We start from the raw sequence: 16,891 nt of genomic DNA on the forward strand, positions 1-16,891 counted from the left end.
ACTTTCAAATAGAAACCAAACGACTGTCCACAGGATGGAAACATTCCATGTCCCCAACAATGAAAAGGTCCAAGACCATTCCACCCACAAGGTTCTTCTCATCATGATTTGTGTCATGCAAGGGGACATAGTAACGAAATTCCAGCCTCACACTGAGATAGTGAATGCCTCTCATTGTACTGCACCACTCTGCAGGAACTTTAACAGACCATTCACCACAAATGATGTGACCTCTTGACAAAGGGAGTGGTCTTTCAGTCAACAATGCCCGTCCTTACACACAAAACAAACAAGGTGTTTTTATGAATATTTCATTGAGAATGCTTGGAACACCTGTCCTTACAGTCTTGACTTAGCCTCCAGTGACTTTCATCTGTTTGGGCCTGTAAAATCTCATTTTTCATGACCAAAGACGTTACATGTTGACTGCAACACACATCTGAATGTACAAGTGAATATGTAAAAAAGTGAAATAAATTTTGGGAACTTATGTTTATTACTACTGCCTCTATGCCATTTTATGACTTATTTATTGACTTACACTCATAATTTTCACTGAAATATATTAATTTACAAGGGAATGTTAAAAGTCAGAAATTCATGGTTACAGAATACATCAAAACATATAAATCATGTTTAATACTGTGAAAAAATAGTACTTTCAGAGTGACCTGTATGGTGAATGAATCGAGAATTCCCATCTAAGTTTTGCACTCTTGCCAGTAGTTTGCAGCAGTTTTGGTGGGTGAAGATGAGCTTTAAGTTTCTTCAGGATGCTGGCATACTGCACGAAACTGACTCTTCTTCTTCTTTTTTTGTTAATATTCGAGGGGATCACATCCAAATGATCCCAAAATATACTTGCAATCACATTTCCTGCATATTGCTTGTTTTTAAGATTTTTTTCTTTTCAATTCAGGTTCAAAGAAGTGAACCTATATTTCAAAATGTTTACCTTTTCTATTTTTTTAATTCTGTGCAGTGGTTGGTGGCTATTGTTTACCATATGTTTCTACTATGGTCAATCTGTTCTTACAGTATCCACGTTACAACAGCTTTTACATAAACCATTTAATAACAATAGTAACCCCCACTGTCTTAAGGACTGAAATGCTCGCAATAACTTTGTCAACTTTCCCTCTACAGTCAGCAAAGACAGTGTAACTGTAACTATCAACAACAAAGCAAGCATCTAAACTGTGCTAATATTTACTGTAGCATCCCTGAAACCAATATTCAGCCTTTCATAAGTGTCACCTCAGCACTCGGGAATTATGCCATGGCCTATTGTCTAATAAGCATGTCAAAGTTGGTTAATTTCTCAAACACTACATTTGCCACCAGCCAATAAAACACACAGTAATTTCCAAAGAGTAAAGAGGAAGCTTAGAAATTGGTATGAAAGTCAATTTCTTTACAAAATTTATCAGCAAGCAGAAAGCACTGACTGTAATTTATGAACTGCTCAAAAATAAGTGCTGCATTGACTGCTAAGCTGAAGTTGTGCGTGGATTTAAGAGGAGGAGGAGGAGGAACTGAATGAATACATCTTAAAAGTACTTTATCTGTTCTAATAATAAAACTGTAAAACTGTTGTCTGCCTTTGAACACCGTAATTGCCAAAACTATTGGACAGATTTCTTTGGGATTCTCACTGCTAACTTCAGCACTTCATAAAAAGAGGATCACAGAAAAAAAGATATCGTAATTTAAAGTTGTACTCAAATTTTCTTGTCTGTCTGTCTGAAAATGATAATCTACAAAACTACTGGCCAAACTTTCTTGGGGATTTCGCAGATAATTTGAGTACAGCTTCTTGGCACTGTACAAACCTTATTTCATCAAAATCAGATCGTGAAAAAAGTGTCCTTACATATAATAAAAATGTATCTATGTATAGTCTGCATTTCCTCCAGAACCACTGCACTGATTTCAAGCAACCTTGGTACACATATCACTCACTGTCTGAAAGGAATTGCTGTGGGGTTGGAGGGTTGGAAAGAATTGCTGTCAAAGGGTTTGGGTACAAGTAAAAAGGCATGTAGGCCACAACACCTGAATACCCAGATTTTATTCATCCAGTATTCGAGAATGCGAGCACTTAATGACATACAACATACTTTACATATAATTTCAAACATTAACAAAACCATTTCTCACTGACACCCAACACAAATGACAAAAGGAAAAAATGAAAAAAGTTTTCTGCATACTACATTTTTGCTGTTCATTTTCACATCAGGCATGACTTTTTAATTTATGACTTCTTTATTACTGACTGTATTTGTGACTCATTTTGCAGACAGTGTTCCCTTATACCACTAAATGTACCTGCAACAATATATATCAATGTACAACACACAGTTAAGTGTACATAACATCGTAAGTATTGAGATGCATGAAAAACTGCTACAACAGGTACAATATTTAAACTGATTTTTGGCCAACTACAGCTTATCTCTGTCTGCTACAGAGATCCAACGAAGCAGTCAGGCAATAACATTTTGTTTCTTTAAGCTCACACACGAATCCACTGAAAAATCTAAGTCAGTACAAAGAATACCCATAAAAATCAAAGAATAATGCAGCCTGTCTGTGCACTCGTTGCCACAAAATAATCCTGTGCTTTACTGTGCATTCACAGACATCCTTCTGGTGACTCCCACAGTTTATTACTAACTCTCTGAACCAAATTCAATGGAATTTGATAATGACACGGCTTCAATAAGAACACAGGCTACTTTAGAAAGTATGTCGTACAAGATATTTATTGATGTGGAGAATATTATGAAAATCAGGGAAAATATTTACTCTTTGAAACAGCTGTTTACTCTTTGGCTTTTGAACTTATCATATTTGTGTAAATGCTTTTATTGGTTGATATTTGGTACTTCATATGATTCAAAATAATGAATACAATTCTTATACAATTTTCAATGTGTTTAATCCATATTTCCAAATTATTTGCTCTATAATGTGCACAACGCATAATGTGTAGCTACTATGTGCGCTATCCAGTATCTGAGATTGGGAGCACTTCGTGACATACAACAAACTTTACACGACTTCAAACTTTCACAAAATATTTTCTCACTTACAACCCCCCCCCCCCCCCCAAAAAAAAGTTATTGCCTACTACATTTTCACTACTTATGCAGTAAAACTGTCACATTATGCATGATTGTCACGATGTTTAAATTTTTTACTTCTTTGCTATTAGCTCTACTGGCAACACATATAACAGATAGTACCCACATATACCGGTGAATGTACTTATAAAATTATATCAATGTATGACACAGAGAGAGGGGGAGGAAGAGATGAACAGAGAAAGGGAATAGGAGGAGATGGATCGGAAGGGGACTGGAGATGGACGGAGAAAGGAAAGAGGAGATGGACAGAGAGAGTGATAGGAGGAGAGAGAAGAGAGGAGGAGGAAACAGCAGATGGACAGAGAGGGATAGGAGGAGATGGACAGAGTGTGGAGGGTGGGGGGTGGAAGAGGTTGACAGAGAGAAGGAGGAGAAGAAGATGGGCAGAGAGGAGGAAGGAGGAGATGGACAACTAAAATTGAAATAAATACATACCTGGGCAATGCTGGGTACTCAGCTAGCTGTGAAACAAAAATGAAACAATAACTCAAACAATGGCAGTCTATTCGAAGGTGCACTTATGTGAAATAAAAATCTGCTGTTGAGTAATATTCAATACTGTGTTGCTCCATCTCATGCGTAAATTGCACACAGCAGTCATTAACTGCTGCACCTACTCAGTGGGCAGCTTCCCATGCAGACAATCCTTCGAGCCATGATGTGACAATGCTTATACGGTCTAAGCTTGAAATGATCCTTCAAGGCATGTTGACAAAGTCAACAGTATACCAAAGCTGCACCATCCCATATACAGTGCACTCTACTCATCTGTACCAAGCATGCATGTTCATTTCTAACTCTGTTACCCAGGTTGCAAAATTAATGTCCTTTAAGTGCCTTGTAGAATACCTTCTCTACTTCAGTGTACAAACAGAGAATGGCAGTGACTTTCAAAGAACAAGGAAGCACTGGAAATATTTAAATTGCAGTCAATTTACATTCATTTCCCTACACATATACTCATGATGCTTAGTTTGCATTTCTCAAGATCCACTGCTTATTCAAAATAAGGTCTTTAGTTTACATACACTCCACTGAATCTACTCTACTTATACAAGTGGTAGTATTAACACTGGCTTTCTTAACAATATGTGCATTTCTACTACAGTTTGTAAACCAGCATGAACAGAAGCATTTCATATGAGTTCACTGCCATTTTCATGTCTATGGCGTCTTGCTCTGGGTAAACGTTTGAGAATGGTTATGTAACTAACAAGAGCTCCAACATATATTCAGCCTACGTGGGGAAATGTTGCCTTCATTCAACAAACTAATGGCTGTGGTGCTCAGTTTGTTAACAATATGTTCATTAGCACTTCTACTATAGTTTGTAAACCAATACGAACAGAAGGATTTCATGTGGGATCGCTGACGTTTGTCTACGACACCTTGCTCTCGGTAAACGCTTGAGAATGGTTGTGTAACTAAGAAGAGCTTCAACAAATATTCAGCCTATGAGGGAAAACATTGCCTTCATTCAAAAAACTAATGGCTGTGGTTCCCACTATTAACAATATGAAGAGGAAGTGGAGACTAACTCTGACAGTAACTTACCAGTAATTCTGAACACGAATCAATGAATCTCATCAAAGATCTAGCTTGACTGTGACATAGTGCTGACTAACTGTAAATGTTTCATACCAAATGATTATTGCCTTCTGGTGACTTACTCTGACTGTGGCTTAACAGCGACTGACTCTGGCCTTACCCAAAGTACCTATCTAAAGACTCGCTTAGGAAAGTTCTTGTAAAACATTACAACATACATAAATCACACATTGAATAATGACATAAAATACTGGAATTGCAATAATACTTACACACACTGGTAAATTAAGTTATTTTGATTAACTGTAGGGTGTGCATTCTTTAAATGGCTTTGACATTGAGTTCTAATTTTATGATCAGATTTTTAGGACAACTGATCTCCCTCATGTTCCATTAAAGCCCACTAAGATTACTGTAGAAACAAAAATCCTGTGTGTCAAATAGTTCATCAAATAACTTATTTTCTCAGTAATAGAATACGTTGTTAGACAGTGAAAAAGCAGGGACACAACGTGGTATATTGGATTTTTGAAAGGTCTACCACACACTTATTAACAGAGTTGCAGTTTTAGATTTGCAAATTTTGATTATTTATGTAACTGATATGTTTTTATTCACAATATTTATAACCTGTCCTCAGTCACACTTCAGTTCACTTGAAATAACAAGGATTAAAAATATGCATACTGTATAAGAATTTTCATGTTCGATGTACAGGGTGATAATTAAAGTTAAACTCACAAAACGCTGTAGAAATAACACCACTTGTCAGAATGACGTCAAATTGCAATGGAATATTATCAGAAGATGAGGAAAACGTATGGCAGAAGAAAAATAAAAAAGTGTGAAAATTGATCAATAGATGGCGCTGTATCTGTCAGAATACGTAAATGAAAACACCTGTCATGCCCACAACCCACTGAAGTAAGTATAAACACGCCAGGTATACAGCTTTTCTTCCTTTCACATCTGCGACGTTCGCCATGAGTGTCTCAATGCAGGACTGCGCTCTGCTTGTAAAGCAGTATTACAAGAATGATGACTGTGCACATGTTGCTCTGCAGAAGTTCTGGACACTGAAGGGTTTGAAAAAAGGCATTGATATGATGACTGCTGTGGGTCTGGAGAAAATTATTCGGAAATTCGAAAAGACAGGTTCTTTTGGTGTGCAACCTGGTAGAGGGAGGAAACAAATTGATTAAATATCAGTGGAAGCAGTGGCCACAGCAGGGTGGGAGGAGATGAGTGGTGGTGTGCAGATGCATAGTGCATGGAGAATTGCCCGAACATCCTACAAAACATCCTTCTTTGATATCCATTCAAAATTACCCATGTGCACCAGTTGCTTCCTGTTGACCTGCCAGCAAGAGAGACCTTTGCTTTAGAATTTCTTGCCCACATGGAAGTACAATGATTGGCCATGGAAGATTTTGTGGACAAAGCCCACTTCCATCTGACAGGACAGATCAATGCACAGAATTGTCGAACATGGACAACGGAAAATCCACACACTATTCAACTGATACCACTTTATCCTTAAAAGATGACTGTGTGATGCAGGTTTACAGCATCATTTATCATAGGGCCATACTTTTTCAAAGAGACAGGTGCTTCCAGTCCTGTTACCTGTACCATCACTGGTAAGCGCTATGATTGTCTTTTGAGCAACCATGTCATTTCAGCTCACAACAGTGTGGATGGAATCATTTTTATGCAAGATGGTGCACCTCTGCATATTGCAAATCCAGTTAAGCAGCTGCTGAAGTGCCATTTCGAAAATGCTAGAATTATCAGCCACCATTTCCCTACAGCCTCGCCGTCCTGATCACCTGATCGTAATCCATGTGGCTTCTGGCTGTGGGACTATGTGAAAGATGTCGTGTTCAGTATTCCGATTGCAAACTTAGCTGCATTGAAGGCATGCATTGCGCAACACATTCTGAACACGACCCTTGAAACACTTCAATCAATTGTGGAACATGATGTTTCTCGATTTCAAGTTGTTGCAGAAAATGGTGGGCAGCATAATGAACATGTTTTGCACCAGTTACATGGAAATTAATAATCCGATTTGATTTTGATTGGTGCTTTTTATGCGGTTTCTGGCCTCAGGAAAATTAAAAACTGATTTTTCCCATTGAATGTAATATGACTTTGGCTTGGTGAATGGGCTTACGTAACTAACAGTATCACACTTGTACACCCATGCACACTGAGTTGTAGAGTTTGTTTAATGTCAAACGTACGCTTTAGACAATATTGTTTGATTCTTTTGAATGCATTATGGGAACAGCAGTGATCAATGTCTTATAAATAATTACTATTAAAAACAGTCCTGATCACGATTTATTTAACAAGGTGACCGGTTTCGACCACTACTGTGGTCATCTTCAGACCATTGAGTAGGAACCTCTTTCTGTTGGAGAATCACTACTAAGTAGTGAATCTCCAACAGAAAGAGGTTCCTACTCAATGGTCTGAAGACGAGCACAGTAGTGGTCGAAACCGGTCACCTTGTTAAATAAATCGTGATCAAGACTGTTTTTAATAGTAATTAGTTGTTTGATTCATTTGTCATTTGTTGCAGACCACTATTACATTATGATGCATACAGTGCCATCTATTGCTACATTTTGTAACTATATTTCTTCTGCCTTGTTTTCCCCCTTCTCCAACAATATCCCATTGCAATTTGATGTCATTCTGACCAGTGGTGGTATTTCTACTTCTACAGTGGTTTGAAAGATTAACTTTAATTATAATCACCCTGTATATACTGTATATAGTTTAGGTAAGAGAAGGAAGAAAGTAGTATTTTTATTAGGCGCGATGACAGAGCAAATAGTTATTCCTTTCACGGTAGTGATTTCCTGTGGTCAGAATAATACTGCGAAAGCAATAAAATAAATAAATAAATAAAAAATGCATGCCATGATGGTACTCTCCAGTGTTCTGTGAGTGCGAATTTGGAAATCTCAAATCAGTTTGGCTTCTTCGGTGTTGTCTATTTTTTCTGGCTTATGATCCCACCAGATCTTTGCCAATGACAGATAGTATTTCTGGCATTAGTTCTAATGTATCATTTGAAGTCTATCACTGTCTCTGCTTGTAATTTGCAATTGCATTCTTTATAAAACAGCTCCAGACATGTTGCTTACAAAGTCCATACCCGAGATCTTCTGCTGATTTCTCTGGCTTTGATAGCAGTTGATGTCATGGCTAATTCCTGTGCTTCTCATTCCTGTTTCATCATTCTATTAAGTTTGTGTAGCTGTTTTCTGATACTGATGCTTAGTTGTATTTTCAACAGCTTTTGGGTGCTGACTTCCATCAGAGAGGTTACTCACTTTCTTTAATAGTCTGCTAATGTGTGTTTTTCCTTCTTCATCTGCCTGCCAAAAGTTCTCTCTGACCATGTTTTCTGGGCAAATGCAACATATCTACATCAATGATAAATAAAAATGAGTTTTCATGTTCTCCTACACAAGCTCTGCTTATGTCAAGCTTCTCAATTTTAACAGTCTATCTGACCTAAGGTATAGCCAAGGTATTCATGGTCTAGATGATGCTGTCGTCTTTCACAATGCCTTTAAAACTCAATCCAACTCTGTGGATGGCGTCAAACTGGAGTTTCTACTGGTGTATAAAATGTTCAAACAACTTACAAGAATGTGGAGATTAGTTCAAATGGCTCTGAGAACTATGGGACTGAACTTCTGAGGTCATCAGTCCCCTGTGGAGATTAGTGTTTAATGTCCCATCAACAGTGAGGTCATTAGAGACAGAGCACAAACTCGGATTAGGGAAGGATGGGGAAAGGAAATTGGCTATGTCCTTTCAAAGGTATAGTATCTGTCTGAAGCGATTTAGAGAAATCATGGAAAACCTATATCAGGAGGGCTGGATGCGAGTTTGAACCATCGTCATCACGAAGGCAAGTCCTGCAAGTCCAGTATGCTAACCACTGCACCTCCTCACTCCATTGCGAGAATGTAGCTGGGTGACATCTCGGACAACCACCAACATTTCATAAGGTGAACACCTCGCCATTTTCAAGGCACAAATGCAACAAGAGAGTGGTGCGTGAGGAAATTTAAACTCTTGGTTTGGAGGAGTGGGTAGGGAGAGGGCTACACTGATAAAGAACTATAATATAGCATATTCAGAAAAAACACACAAACACCATATACACTAATGCCACCAAACAATGAAAGATGATCAATGTGAGAAGCTATCAATAGTGCTTATTAATTACCAGAGTGTAAGTAAGTAGCATTAACTCTGTCTCTCTGCTGTTTAACCAAGGAAGAAGTAGAATTCCACACAGAATTTAAGCTGTAACCTTAAGTGGTTGCCGAAAAACATACTTCACACAGTGTTTCTGCAGAATGTGACCAATCCTGTTGGAAATACTATCTGTTGATGTCAAAAAGGCCGCTGACGTAGGTACCACCAAGTTATTTTCATCATTCACCAAGTTCACAGTTAGCTGACAGCACAACACACTTCTCATCTGTTTTTCACCATAATCATTCTGGCAAAGGTGATTTTGGGTAGGTTAACTCAGCTGACAAACTTTCAATGTCTGAGGTGACATAGGCACTATGAACTAAAGTTTACAGTACCCCTTTATGCTGAGCCAGATGGTGGCAACTCTCAGACAATGAGGAATATTTGATGGTAATCATTGGCTCTGAACAGTGATGTCACAGCAGCCATTAACATTACATCACTGGTCAAAGCGAACAAATAGTATCAAATATTCCTCTTGAGCCGTCCAAACATACCATCAACCTGCCTTCTAACAAATACATCGAAGAAGGGAAGATAGCCATCCTTTTTCACCTCTATAAGGATGCGAATATTTGGGTGGAATGAATTCAGGTGTTCTAAAATGCTACATAAATTTTCACTGCCATGAGGCCAAACAACAGTACCGTCCACATATCTGATAAAGCAGGCAGGTTTAAATGCCACCAATTCCAGGGAACATTCAACAGAATCTTCCATAAACAGATTGACAGTAATAGGTGACAAAGGGTTCCCCATCACAATTCCATGTATCTGCCCATACAGCTAATCTCTTAATAAAAAATAAATGGAAGTCAACATGTGTCAAAACAGATTAGTTAATTCAACACCGAAGCTAATCTAAATTAACCAAAACAAATCCGACAGATGAAAGCGAGTGAAGAGAGAGATCAGATCAAAACTTACTAAAACATCAGAGTCATTCAAATCGAATAATTCTAAATGATGTAAGAAATTCACAGAGTTTCTAATGTGATATACACACTGATCTACTAGTGGGTTCAACAGAGTACCGGTAACTGGGTATTTTGCAACACGATATGCCAAAATGTTACTGACCACAAGCCTTGTGGATCTATGGAATGCCACACAACTAGAAGGGACAGCACGTCAAGTGTTAAGGATCTCGATATTCTCCTGCAATGCAGCATTTTTCTTGAGGAGGTAGTTAGTTTTCTCTCAACCCCTTTTTGCTGGATCAGCAACGAGTGTGCGATATGGTGGATCAGACAGTAAACACAGATTCTTTTGAATTTAATTCTGCTTGTCCACACAATCATTACATTGCTCATGTCCCCATAACATAACATTATCAGTATCCTGCCTGGGTGAAAGTACAGCAGCTATTTCAGCTGTGTTCAGTGTTCTGATTGTAAACTTAGCTGCATTGAAAGCTCACATTGCACAACACATTCTGAACATTATGCCGGAAACACTTCGATCAGTTGTGGAACATGCTGTTTCTCAATTTTAACTTGTTGCAGTGATTGATGCTTTTTATGCAGATTTGACCTCAAGACAATTAAAAACTGATTTTTCCCATCCAATGGGATATGACCTTGCCATAGTGAATGGGCTTACGTAAGTAACAGTATGACACCTGTACACCCATGCACACTGAGTTGTACAGTTTGTTTAACATCTAACATACACCTTAGGCATTGTTGTATGATTCTTTTCTCGTTTGTAATCGAGCACTATTAATAATGATGCTTACAGTGCCATCTATTGCTACATTTTGTAACTATATATTTTTCTTCTGCCATACATTTTCCCTCTTCTCTGATAATATTCTGTTGCAATTTATCATCATTCTGACCAGTGGTGTTATTTCTACAGTATTTTGAAAGTTTAATTATAATCACCCTGTATTACTCTTGGGCAAATCTGCACAAGTCAACACACGTTTCTCCCTTAGCCCCCTTGGCGGTATGTGGAGATAGTTCTGTCAACAAAACTGTTTTTAACATGCATTAGTTTTTGTACACTTTGAAGTCATCCATATATAGTGGAATTTCTGCAAGTTCCTGAATATCTGATAGCCCAATAACAGCAATACTATTATTATTATTAATCCATTTACATATTCAATGAATTGACTTATTATCCATTTAATATTGGGACTTGTTCAATGATCATGCAGCAGCATTGCAGTGAATGTTAACTAAAATACAAATAACACTTTATCAAGCCCATATATCAGCATGAATCATGATCCACTCATGATAAAGAATGTAACTAAGTTCAGTGTAGGAACTATGAAGAGACAACATACAAAGAAAGTACTACATAAACATATTTCATGCCATGATCAACAAAAGCTCTTGAATAAGATGTTCATCTGAAGAAGAATGGGACATATTACAATAAATCGGATGGTTGTAAAGGGGTGGGGCAAATAAAGTTATACTAAATAAATGGAAAAAAGAATACAAGGATGAACAAAAAACAACAAAAAGAGAAAATTATAAAGACTACATAAAAATGAAATCAACCTAAAACCCTTGCATTTGACAGATTACTGATTGACGTACACTTCAACAAGGCAATAAGATCTATCCTGTTTATGATGTGGCTTTTACAGACAGACCACAATCTTGGATTTCACAAGAATACAAAGGAAGTCAGCTATGGCCTGATATATGTAATTATTCCAGCATTCACCTCTAGTAGTTCAAGGAAAGCAAGTAAAGTATAAATCAACAAGCTATATCTGTGATTTCAATCCTAGTACCCACTATAGTAATTTACAGTTTAAAAACATTAACTTTGCTAAATACAGTAATGGAAGATGCAGTGTCCATTAACCAGCCTTAACAATGATACAGGCGGAAAAAAAGAACTGCGGGGCTATAAAAATTTTTGATAATTTGCCGAATGATGTGAAGAGTCTAAGGGGCAACAAATCAACATATGACTCCTTAAACATCAAAATCTATCACATATATTACTGCATATAAGAGTCTCTGTCTCTGGTTCCCTCCCACTCCATTTTGCACTGTTAAGCCAATAACTAAGGGCTTTTATATTAATCATACAGCAAAAAGCTTTTAAGACATCTATATAAAAGAGCACTATGTAACCACAGAAATGCGTAAAAGAAGTAGCTTACATATTAACTCAGCATGTTCTGCATCATGTTGAGATAACATGCATATTTTCCACTGAACGAGGAAAAAACTAAAATAAGAAGATATATTTAGGGTCACTGTAATTGTTGAAGGATTCAGGATAGATCAACTGAACTTGATGTCCATTTATAACATATGTGCAAACTGAACTACTAGAAATTAATTTTTCTAATATTGCCAAAGACAGAGTGAGCAGATAAACTGTTTTACATTATCAAGTTGATACCACACTCAAAAACAGTGATGGCAATAGATTAGGGTTTCATGTGTTGTTGACAAGGTCATTCATGGTGTAATACGAACTCTGATCGGACAAAGACAGCAACTGCATTTTTTTCTAAAGGAACCATCCCAACATTAACCTTAATCAATTTACAAAAATGTCATTAAACCTATTTCTGGATGGCAGGATGGGATTTGAACTTGACACTTTGTAAATGCGGGACCAGTTCGCCACCCTCTTTTGTTTAAAATGTTGGGTAAACAACACAAGACAGGAAAAATAAAAATCTACTGTATTAGGCAACAAAATTATTTGGAATGCCACAAGCAACTATGGGAGGACATTGGGAATGTAAGGTCACTAGAGAAAAATAGGTACAACAAAGTGAATGAAGAAAAACAGGATTTTCTTGTCTTTATGGATTTAGTTTCAAGCTGAAGATGTAATGAAGGAAGTGAAATTAGAATTCAGAACAGGAGTAATAATGCAAGAAAAAAGTACAGCTGTATACAGGTATAAGCGTTTTCGAGTTTTGAACCCTTGGGATTATCTGTCTGTGTTTTACAACTTGAATGCATAAGCTTTTTTCACATTCCTTCTGATAACAAACCTAATCAATATTATCATTATTTGTAGCAAATAGTAGAACATGTTCACAAAGTCTCAAATGGGCAGATCCCACTATGTTTATCAGCTCTCAACACCGTTACTTAGTTACTTCATAATGTAATGGCTGTGGAGATTGAATTTTTTTAGTGCCAACTAATATTTTTTAAAAATTCTTTATAAGTTCATGAGGTTGCAGAAAACTTATTCACATGAGCTTTTCTATGGTGCAGGTAGTTTCAGTTTGGCATAAGTGTCACTGTCAAATGATTAAATCTGAAGAAGGAGACTGCTGAACAACTTCCCTGGAGTGCATGTTTTTTCCCACTGCATCACAAGAATGCTAAATATATAAATAACTAAATACATAAATGATTACATAACGATCATAGTTATTGTACCCAGATTTAAAAAAATTAACGAGATAAAGTAACTGATCAAACCTACATTCAGGTCAAACCTCTCCAAAACAGAGCTAAACTTAGTGCACTGTCACTGGTAAGCAATAAAGCTTGTTCTGAGCATGAAACTGGACAGAGAGGGCATTATTCTTCTGGCTGACTATTTGTTCTTAGAAACACTTGCACTTGCTGTCCTCTGTTGTGAAGCCTCTTGACTTAAGCAATGACTTAGCTCTGCCAACATTAGTTCTCATTCAGTTAAGGCCGTAGTCCACAGCGTAGTCCACACTGTAGCGTATGGTAGATGTTCACATGGATCCATGCACTTTGGTGCTTAGATTTATATAATGAAAGTCTTGCCTTATCCAGGGGTGCTTCCAAAGGCTTTGGTGCCTGGAGGAAAGTTTTCCTCGATTTCAATCTAGATTGAGACTATCGATGGCCAAGCTGTGGACGATCTTCAGTGTTTCCAAATTTCAGTCATTCTGTATCACCAGTAACTTCTTGAAGAGTAATTGGAGGTGCATAGCCAGCAAGGCAGGACACATTATCAACATGTGCGGGTTTTAGGCATCCAGTGATTAACATGCAAGCTTCATTCACATTTTTACCATTGGTTGATCTATTCTACACATAAGACGCATATTCTGCGGCAGAGTAGTACAGGGTCAATGTAGTGTTTCAAAGAACGTGTGGTTTTGCAACCCAATTTGTACCTCTTTACCTTCCTCAGGTTAGACACTTTGTGATGGAAAAATGTTCCAAGAGGGTTCCATTCCAGAAATTATGTTAAAATAAGCCACTGCATAGGATCCCTAAAGTACACTTTTTAATGCTGATGGTGTTAGGACAGCAACCAGCCACAAATTTTTAATGATTAAAAGTTTCCCTGCTTCAGCTACAAACTCTCTTCTATCAACACTGGGCAGAAATTGAGAGGAAAGAGGTTACTAACTATGGGTGATTCAATCTTTAAGAATGCAGTAAACCCTGTTATGTAAACAGACAGGAAGGACTGAACATGCACTTTGAATGTATTCTGAGAGAAACTGTCTGCCAGGTGGAGGGCACCATCCCAGGAGCAATCGAAAGCAAAGCTCATAATCAGTTGCAAATCATTACTCAGAATGACATTGACAATATCTATCACCTGGGATCCAAGACACTTCTCACATGCTTCCAGGGAATGTCAGAAGTGATTAAGACCACTAGGCTCATTTGTAGAATCGCAACTCAGATGGTAATTTCTAGAATGTTCTGGGAACTCGCTGGGGCTTTTTGGTCTGAAGTAGAGGGTGTAAATTAGTGGCTACACAAGAGGAACATCTGGAACTAAGCTGCAGATCATGATCTACATCAACAGAACTGAATGGTTGCTGTCCACAAAAGCAGTTAACATTCCTCTCCCATTACTAGCTTGCTTGAACCCTGAGATGGGAATTTGCTCTCCAACGTATTCCATTACCTTGTTACCCTCCTGGAAATACAGTCTGTTAACAATCATCCTCTACTTTCCTCTCTTTGGTACATGGTAGAATTTAATTATTTATTTACATTCCTCTTTAGCTTTTCTCCTATTTCTTAATTTCATTATTCTCTGCATTTCCCATTTCTCTTTCTTTGAACCATATACCTTGCACTGTTTTACTCTTGATCATTTGTGACCTGAAGCTGATAAAGTGTTTACAAGTGTAATACTTTTAACTTTTTACTGTCTCTGCAATCTTCTCTTTCATGTGATCTTCCCTTTTTTCTTTACAACTGTGGCCACTCTAAGTCGAAGGCCTGAATCCCTTTCCAACATTCCCCATCAATTCTCTCTTTCCTCTCTGAGGGACAACTACTGAATTTCAAAGTTAGGATTACTATTTCCTACTATAACTGTTTCCATTGACATTACTAATTATATGGAGCAAATATTTCAGTGAGATAATGTATTTGGCCTGTAAGTAAGTTTAGTTTCTGTAATTTCACTCAGTGTACCTATGTCATAACTTTATTTTTAACTGTCTGTTATACTTGGCATGGTATTTAACGTAAACAAATACTGAAAGAAATAAAGGTAAGAATTCACTATGTCTTTCTCCCTCCCTTGTGCTGTTTTTAACACTTCCAGAAAAACACAAACAGACCAACTTACAATTTCGTAACATACGTTAAACACATCAAATAGGCTGCTCTGTCAAACCGTAAGTCATGTCATTATAGTATTAATCTTGAATTTACCACAAAATCAAAGTCTCTGCTGTTTCTTTTATCTATATGTAAAAGGGGGGAAGACTTCTGCGAAATTTGGAAGAGCTGAAGATGGACCAGTGACAAGCTTCACAGGAAAGAATGTAAGTTAGAATGTAATGTCATGTTACAAGGTGTTCTTAAGATACTGAACACTAACTACGATTAGACAAGTATGTGGGAGGCTGTACTCTTGAATAAAGATTGGTTACCAACAATAGGTATTTTACAAATTAAATTTACTAATCTTAAACTATACATCCATCATAGTTTATACTTGTTATACTATAAGAGCCAGTAAGATGCTTTCTACAGAATTTTGTTACTTGTTAATGATGACAACAAACCAACACAACTGACAGCTAAGCATTACTGTTGCCTATCACAACAATGATCACAAAGAGATGCAATTCTTTAACAAGTACTGAAATCTGCGTCCAAAGTAAGAAATTTGCATTTGTAAATATTCCATCATTCCACAACTCAGTCACATCAGTACCGAAACACCAAGAAAAATCACACTGATACTGAGGGTGATAACAGGGATTGCACTATATGAGTCACTTGTATATAAAAAACACGGCACTCAAATGACAGACTGCCTTATCACATTTACTGACAATGCCCTCTGATGACACACAAACAATAATATTATATGAATTAAAGGTCTCTTACATCATCAATAATAATCAACGGTTCTTTTGAAAATATATTATCGGAAACATACCTCTATTACAATAGAATCATCCAGTTCCTTCCCAGCAAATATTATCTTTACTTCTTCTGGTGTCAGTCCTAACTCGGTTGCAACAATTTCTTTCACGTTCTTTATTTCCCATTTCGGGTCCAAATCGATTGACAGCGTGTTTCCAGTATTTGTTTTAATATATATATTTAGCGTGTTTGTTACTGCACGCTTGCCAAAAGTCAGAAGCTGTATCATGCTTTGCAAAATACGTTTTAAAAAAGCAAATATAAAACTCATAGTAAAGAGAAAAACAATAACACGGCAAAGATATTGTTATTGCTGTTGGCGTCGGGATACAAAGATCGCGCATACAACCTCACATCACACGTCTTTCAAAAAAATTTAAATGATAAACCGGGGAAAAACTCTTTGGTTGCAGCTATATCACATGAACACATAGTAATTACGGAAAATGAGTACTTAACACACAGCAGAAATGTACAAATGTTGTAATTGTGTTTCTAAAACTGCGAAGGAATCTACGGAAAAAGCACCGTTTTACACGATTGCGATGCATCATGATGTCACAGAGATGT

General features: G+C 37.2%; 1 protein-coding gene across 1 annotated transcript in view; it reads right to left on the reverse strand.

Annotated features, from left to right (window-relative positions):
• The window catches only part of LOC126474079 (E3 ubiquitin-protein ligase parkin), a 50,169-nt gene extending 33,540 nt beyond the window's left edge, over window positions 1-16,629 (reverse strand). The window contains exon 1 of the mRNA XM_050101488.1: window positions 16,335-16,629. Coding sequence (XP_049957445.1) covers window positions 16,335-16,592 — 258 coding nt within the window. The 5' untranslated portion in view covers window positions 16,593-16,629. The remainder of the gene's footprint in view (window positions 1-16,334) is intronic.
• Between the last annotated feature and the right edge of the window lie 262 nt (window positions 16,630-16,891).

This window comes from Schistocerca serialis, chromosome 4, assembly GCF_023864345.2.
Source record: "Schistocerca serialis cubense isolate TAMUIC-IGC-003099 chromosome 4, iqSchSeri2.2, whole genome shotgun sequence".
Classification (NCBI taxonomy): Eukaryota; Metazoa; Arthropoda; class Insecta; order Orthoptera; family Acrididae; genus Schistocerca; species Schistocerca serialis.